The 8,580-nt window shown below is 37.3% G+C and overlaps 1 protein-coding gene across 1 annotated transcript in view; it reads right to left on the bottom strand.

Annotated features, from left to right (window-relative positions):
* The window catches only part of anxa6.L (annexin A6 L homeolog), a gene marked incomplete at its 5' end in the record, with an annotated part of 51,926 nt that extends 43,579 nt beyond the window's left edge, over positions 1 to 8,347 (bottom strand). The window contains 2 exon segments of the mRNA NM_001092378.1: positions 1,803 to 1,857; positions 8,280 to 8,347. Of these exon segments, the coding sequence (NP_001085847.1) occupies positions 1,803 to 1,814 (12 nt within the window).
* Between the last annotated feature and the right edge of the window lie 233 nt (positions 8,348 to 8,580).

The raw sequence follows: 8,580 nt of genomic DNA on the forward strand, positions 1-8,580 counted from the left end.
TTTTGCTTTTTTTTATTTTCCTGCTTCTCACACTCATTACCGTCATGTGGATATGCAATCTGGGTGAATGAACATTACAGCCAAATTGTTAAAGGGGAACCCTGGCTTCCAAACCAAAATTTGATAAAGAGGCCCACATAACACAGAAACCCCTAATATACCCATCACAGTTACTTGTTTCTTTAAAAAGTATGAATAAATGCCATTTTCTATGCTGCAATCCAGCTGTTTAACAGTTCTTTTCTTTCTGCATCATTTGAAATCCTGGCAGAGAAGGAGGGACTAAACACTGATGTTACAAATTGTAACAACTTCTCCACAGCTTACAGACAGCATGCAGGAACTACATAACCCACGATGCATTGCACTGTGATGTTCCTTTCGTTATTGAAATCATGTGTGCAGAGAATTGTGGGGTCTGGATGATGCAGGCTGAGGACAGCTGGCTGTTGATATAAAGTAACAGTAGTCAGCCATCTCAGCAAAAGAGAGATCTCAGAAGAGCAGGGGGCTAGGCTTAGGGAACTGTCAGAAACCATTAAAAATCACAAAAAGTCTGCATATTTTTAAATTGCTGCATATTGCAAAGTTGCTTGAAATTATGTTTACTTTTCAAAAAGCTTCAGTTATGTTTTTGTGGAGTTCCCCTACACGATAATAGGTGTAAAGATTGTTCCAAAGCAAGGTAATTCCAACAACTTGAAGGAGCAAAGAAATTGCATCAGGCACAAAAATGACAGCATTTTTCATTTTAGGGGGTTATTTACTAAAACTCGAATTAATCTCATACTGTATTTTATGAAACCAAGCTTGATTTTATCTTATTTATCAATAAAAGTCTGGCCTGGTAAAAACTTGATAAAATCGAGCGAAAACTCGAATCGTACACCAATTTTTGGATTTGATACCAAAATCTCTTCAAATGTTTTCAGGTTATCGCCCGAAATCCCAGAATATTTCTGATTATTGGACGAAACCCAGTGCAGATCACAATATCAAATTGTAAAAGGGACATTGACTTATACATGACCTTGGCAGGTTTGAGATGGCAGATTTTCAGATTCTGAATTTTTGCAGCTTCGGAGTATAATAAATCTCGAAAAATTTGTGTATTTCTTATACCCCGAGGATGGAAAAAGTCAGTATTCGAAAATCCAGCATCTCAGACCTGCTGAGGTTGTATATAAAGTCAATGGAAGACATCTCTGTCCTATCTGGAAGTTTCTGTGGTCTGCACTGGAATTAGTCCAAAAATCCGACTATTTTAGACTTTTTGGTCAAAAATTTGAAAAATTCAGGCTTTACGGGAATAAGTCAGAAAAAAATTGTGTGATTTGTGAAAAAATGAATTAAAAAGATCAGAGAAAAACAGATTTTGATAACCCCCTGTGTGTGCACTGGACAGGGTTTTTAGAAATATCTAGCAGATCAGAATTATAACAAAGCTCATCTACCACCTGCTGATTTCAGCTAGGGTTTTATTAGAGGAAAAACTGCCTTCATATACAGTATTTATATATTTTTCTTCCACATTAATAACATTAGTGTCAGGCATAATTTTGACCAACCAGATGACAAACCTATTTTTCAGGCTGGGCCTGTTTGGATGAGTGTAGGTGGGCATTCCAAAGGCTTTTATTAAGTACCTTATTAATGCCCAGATCTATATTTCTGTCATAATGTTATTACATAAGATCGTTTGGCTTTTGATCACCATGAACACAACAATTAGGGTGAAATCAATCTAGCCCTTTCCTGTTCCTACTAAACATTGTTCTAGGTAAACATAATTTAACTCTTACCGTGGAGGACATGATGCTCCTTGATCAAAGTCTGGATTCTTAGTACGAGAAAGACCTGTTGAAAGATACCAGAGCAAAAATGAAATAGTCCTACATATAATCACCATAAAAAAACGTTTTGATAAATTTCTTGTTGCACAATATTCACGGTTATGCAAGATCTCCCTGTAGTTTCCATATGGGCAATATTATATCCATCAATAAAAGTTGTTTACCATTTGATTAACTTTTAATATGTGTAGAGCAACTGAGACAATTTGAAAATGGTCTTAGGTGTCCCCCACCCCGCACAAAGACATTTTATGGCACAAAGGCAGTTTATTACATTTTATTGTAAATGTTACCATATGGAAAAAAGACCAGCATGCCCAAAAATTGCTGGCTAAAACTGATTGTTATTCAGGTTGTCAGAAGAAACGCAGACATCATCTGGCCCCAGCTTTAAGCAAATCAACAGCCTTGTATAATGATTTGATTCTACAAAGATAATTATCTCCCCATTAAAAATGACCCTTTTACAGGGAGAGAAGGGGGTGAACGCCAGGAAAAAATCCATAATTACTTAAGAATGGCAGAAAATTCAATTAGGTTTGTTTATTGTGCTTGGCACGGGTGTATATAGGTATATACATTCCCTATAATAAATTGGCTAAGATAAAAGTTAAACAAAAATGATTACAGGTTGTCTTTTTCCCTAGCTATAAGGTTAGGCACATCCTCTTGTGAGTTTCCCTTGACTGTTAATTAATTAGAACCTAATTCTAATCAACTTTCCAATATACATTTCTTAAACATTTTCAGTGCTATTAAAGTTATTTGCAATAACAATTGCTATTGAAAGCAGCATTTGCTTAACTCCTGGTTGTTACTTTTTAAACAATGTTGCAGACGTCTTTAACATTTCTGCTAAAATTCAATGTATCTCTGGAGATGACCCACGCCTTCTGCAGTTACTGTTAAGCACAGTGTCCCAGAGAGGAACCTGCGACCATGAATGCAATGAGAGGCTTTCCAATATACATTTATTAAAAAAATGCTTTTAAAGTTATTTGTAAAAAAAACAATTGCTATTGAAAGCAGTATTTGCTTAATTCTTGGTTGTTTATTTTTAAACAAAGTTGCAAAAGTCTTAGTTCCCCAGCAAAGACAGGTCTGTTAATCAGCTGCCTTGTCTTACATTGTATAAACAGTCTGAGCCACCACGGCAGAAAATTAGAAAGGGACAAACACTGCTTTCAATAGCAATACATATTCAAATAACTTGAAAACCATATACAAATGTAATGAACGTATATATTGCAAAGTTCAAGAAACAAAAACAAGAGATGAACATCAAGAAAATGCAGGCATCACAAATTACTGTAACATCTGCAAGCTCAGCTACTGACTGAGGTTACTGACTCAGCTACTTTGTGCTGTAGTGATGCAGAAGGCCTAGTTTTAAACTGATTCTGACATACAGCCATGCGTAAACCCCAAACACGTATGCTGTACTAATGTGTGCTCTTTATAATGTCTACATATTAACCAAACTGAAAAAAACTTTGTTCTATTGCCATGCAATCTCCGTGATTCCAATCTTATCCCATATAAGGAATTTTATCCCTTGATCACACATTGCTTGAGAATTCTTGTGGAGCAAGCCTCCTTGGTTCAGAGTCAAAGGGCTTCCCTGAGACCCGTGTGTGTAGTATTTTAAGCATAAAGGGGCTAGAAGTGACTCATGTCTTTTGGAATTGAGCCTGCATTCATAGCTGTTTAAGGACGTCTTTCAAATGTGCCGAAATATGAAGAGCTCTGCATATTTGCTGCCTTTGGACTGGTACCTACAGTCTCACTGTTTACCTTCTTTTGATGATGTGTAACTGCATGTAATGAGAAAAAAAATTTGATTGTGATGTGCTCCTTGGATTGTTACATTCATTAGAACGCTGCTGTGATCTGTACCAGTTTAATTGATAAAGTACACAATAAAATACCATAAAATGCTTGTAAATCACTTTTTAAATCACAGTTTCAGGAAGGCCCGTTACATTACCCGAACCGCAGTTCGTGGTGATTATTTTTTCCATTGTAAATGTCCATGTTCAATCTTAACCCTTCAACTCTTCAGGTCCCCATGATATCAGTTAACAGGAATCTCCCATCTAGTGTATCTAGATTCTGATCTATAACTAGGCACATCTGCTGATTATTTCCTCCCTATTAATAAAATAATATTTTTTACTGGCCATGCTGGTAAACAACCCTAGCTTCATTTAAGTCTAATTGTGTATGAATTAAATGTACTGTCCCTTAACATACACAGAAACAACTATTTACCTATTAAAAAAAGAATTCTGACATTTATAAGGGCACAATGCATCATAAACCCCATAAGTTAAATATTAGTATCAGTTGAAATCAGATGGGGGCTTTGCAACCTTCACCTGGGAGCCTGTGTGGTTCAACTTTAAGTGCCAGACAAGGACAACCGTCCCATACACTGTGAATCTAAAGCAGCACTGCAGAAATATCATTGTGCCGTCACAATTGATTCTGTGCTTCATATGTACCAGTTTAGACTATGCTGCACCATATATTTATTGGCAAGAAGTTGCATGGCAAGATTAAAAGACCCCAGCACTTAAAATTTTAAACCTTAAGGATTTGAGAATTAGCTATACTCTGTTCCAATCGACACACACACACACACACACACACACACATATATATATATATATATATATATATATATATATATATATATATATATATATACACATACATATATATATATATATATATATATATATATATATATATATATATCTCAAACAAGGGAAAGTTGTGCTCACCACTATTTTTTAAAACCATTAGGCGGGGGTGCAATGAGGGTGTGACCACAAAATACATATAGTCAACTACAAGAGGTCCTCTGCACTCAACCCATTATCAATATATTTAAGACAGAGACATTTTGTGCATACTGCTACTGAAAAATGCCTTACCCTTTAAACAACACAGGGATTGTTTGTCCATATATTGCAATATATTTAAGCTGGCCAACTACGTCAAAGTCATCCCATATCTGGTCAGTCCTACGCTTAATTTTCATCTGATTCATTAAGAATTCAATTGCTTAATTATACATTTTACAAAGGGACTAAGTTTTACCTGCAACTTACTAGCTGCTTTCAAAGTAAAACTCCCAAACTTGGCTGCCCTTTTATTAGACACCAGTGGGATCACCTGACCTAAGCTGGCCAACTACGTCAAAGTCATCCCATATCTGGCCAGTCCTACGCTTAACAATCCCTGGGCCAGAGAAATTATAATTGATGGGTGAACACACAAATATCACTACACCCTTGGTTTCAGCTTGATAAATGAAGACTGTTATATGATGCCCTAACATACCGTGTGCTGGCTAAGTGCCATGGTGCATGAGGAAAACTGCAGTGTATGGGAGTTCAGATCTGCAGACTCATGCACAGGACACGAAAAGGCAGTGAATACTATTACTAAACCCTTGGTGTGGGGAATTATCTTCAATTATTTTATAATGTGTTTCTGTGTACGCACATTTTCAGGAAAAAGCAAAATATCACAGTCCTGGCTCCTTGTACACTGGCCTTAACGGAATCAGCCATCACAACATCATCCGGCGGGGAATGACATCATCCAGCAGGGCATTAATAATAATGAATAATGGTGATAATGCTAATAATCAGATCTGATCTCTAACCCTTTTCCAAGGAAAGCAATATTGTGCACACAGCTTCCATTTCGTGGCTTAAACCTTAGTGGGCACAGAATAAAGAAAATTCTCAGAGGATAAACCCTACTGGTCTGATGGTTCAACATGCCTAATCATTAATTAATTCTATTAAAGTCACTAATCAGACTATACTAGAAATAGAACAAATATATGTGGCTTCTTAACATATTAATTCAACTGGCTCTTGATAAAATGACCCTAGTGTATGTGTGACTGGGATAAAGGGAATTAGCCACTAACTGATATGACTAAAAACTTTCCTTAAGGGGTTGTGGTATATGGATTATAGCACATTAATTAGAGGTTATGGGCGAGGCCACAAACGCCCAGGCCTAGGGCGGCAAAATTTTAGGAGCAGACACATCATTAGGATCACTGGGGACTCAAAGCTCCCCAGTGCTTCTGTGCCTGAGAGAGGCCGGCGCTAGAACCCTGCAGCCAAGTAGGGCTGCGCAAGCGGAAGCGGTTGGCAGTGGGACCATGCGGCCTCTGAGCGCCACTTCATCAAATCCGGCCCTGGTTGTGGGGTTTAATAAATAAATAAGTATACTTCACCAGTCACCCACTCTATTAAGGTTTCCCTGGGCTTGTGTAGTGTAATGTATTTGCTGCAACAAATACGCAACTTGGTGCAACTTCTGATTTTAGTGAATTAGCATTGTCCTGGCGAATCTACGCCTGTTGTGTTGTTGCGATGTGAGAGAAAATGTTGCTGTCGAATTTACTGAGGTTAGCGAATTTGTCCCATAGACTACATTTTAATCAAAAAAATTTTTCTCTGTAATAACAAAACAGTGCCTTATACTTGATCCCAATATTTTAGCAGACTAAAAGTATGGTGATGAATATTACATTAAGACGCTTTACCAAGAAAACTCCAGGTGCTGAGCAATCTGGCAACAGGTCCCATACCTGTAGTTATATTATTAATAGTATATCAGTAGTAGCAGTAGAAGTAGTCGTTGTATACTAACCAAAACACGAGATAAGAGTTTAAATTGTAAATTTAAAATGTAAATCTATTATTGTTATCCTTTCTTTATATATATACATAATTCACATCATTGCTTTAGATTAAAATCCAATGAGTTTTGCTTTATGTTGGAACAGTTTATGTTCTTTCACCAGGAGGAAGTAAAAACCTTGTACAGCCTGTGCCATGGTCCTGTTCAGCTGATTTTTTTTATTATTTACCCCCCTCTACCATCGAAACTAAAAAAAATGGGAAGAGCAGGTGGCACAGGTTTCAATGCTTAACCAAGCCCTGTGGCTTATTTCTTCTTATACAGACAAAAAAAAACAATTCAAATGTGCATGCCATATACATCAATAATTAAAATCATATCTTTTGCCCTTTATTAAGACTTCAGAGAGAAAATGGTGGCCTATTGTAAAGTATAAATATTTGTACAATGTATTTGTTATGACAAGGGGCAGATGAAATCAGGCAGGTCAGAGGATGTTTAAATAAGACCGGGTACTTATGCCTGGCTCTGCATTCCTTTGGGCCACACCCAAGGGTTCACTCATCAGCTTCACCATCACATCCCATCAAAGCAAAAAAAAAAAATATATATATATATATATATCGAGCACCAGTTATCTGTTCTTAAGCATCATTCTCAATTTGATATAAACTATATGTTATCTCAGTGTGCTGTTTTCTTTCGGCAGATCTAATGCCACATCTTTTTCCTTTTCACATTACCCCAAGTGCCATTTTCTATTTCAGTGCTACCATCACCAGAAGATGCTGAGGGACTAATACATGTAAAAATTTGAAACTGCCTGCTACATAAAAGGAAGAGAGGACCATTTTGGAGTAGTGAGTTTGAAAGGAAATTGTGTGCTCTCAGCAGATCCTAAACGATCTTTGCCAATACGATGGAATGGTCTCTGTGCAATCTCTATACCAGAATCTCATGTCTGCATTGACCATATGTAGCCCACTGAGACACACCCTGCCGACATTCACAGTTGTTCAACATGTTTATTGAGACCACAGTAGAGGCCTAAAGCTTACATTTTCCCTCTAAAACATACTCAAAATATATAAATTCAACATTATCAAGACAATTATATTAAACTATTTTTAATTTACAAAGCACACACACACAAAATATACCTAGGGTAACTTTATATATGTCAACAGTTATACTTTTTATATTTGGTTTTAGGAATTGCCAGCTATATTATTAAGGTATGGCTGGGATCTGTTAATGCTCTGGGGCTCTTCAGATGATCTTGGATCTTCATACCTTAAGTCTACTAGAAAATCATGTAAACATTAAATAAAGCCAATAGGCCAGTTTTGCTTCCAATAAGGATTAATCATATCTTAGTTGGGATCAAGTACAAGCTACTGTTTTATTATTACAGAGAAAAAGGAAATAATTTTTAAACATTTGGATTGTTTGGGTAAAATGGAGTGTATGGGAGATGGCCTTTCCGTAATTCGGAACAGGATCCCATACCTGTTCTATCAAAGTTTGATTGTAAATTGTATTCTGATTACACTTCTGCGTTGTTTTGTCGAACTATGAAGGTAAGCATTGTCTGGTGCAGAGGAAAAGGTCACATTACCAGGCACATGGATCTGCATATGTAAGAGCTGACCACATGCAAAGGATTAGAATTTGCATCAAATCTTCTAAGCCCTGGATTGCTTGCCAAGAAATAAGCACTAGTATATGAAGACATATGATCTAAAGACTTACTTTTTGTGAGGTGGCAGACAAGGCTGGTGCAGGGAGTGATCTGAAGAGCAGAGTTTGTTAGATTCCTTATACAGGCAGCCGGTCACAGCCCTGTGAGAAGGAGAGAAGGAGACTGCCCTCCTCCAACACAGCAGCTGCTGTTCCACCAGCCTCAGTGATGTCACTAGGCTGCAGCCCAGTCTGCAGAGATAAATTGAAGGGGGTGGGGGGCCGGTACATACCCCTGAACAGAACTTCATGTGTAGTGCCAAGGTAACGCTGCACACAAAGACATGAGTCTGAGAGAGGGAGAGAAGAGAGG

Source organism: Xenopus laevis, chromosome 3L (genome assembly GCF_017654675.1).
Source record: "Xenopus laevis strain J_2021 chromosome 3L, Xenopus_laevis_v10.1, whole genome shotgun sequence".
In the NCBI taxonomy this organism is placed as follows: Eukaryota; Metazoa; Chordata; class Amphibia; order Anura; family Pipidae; genus Xenopus; species Xenopus laevis.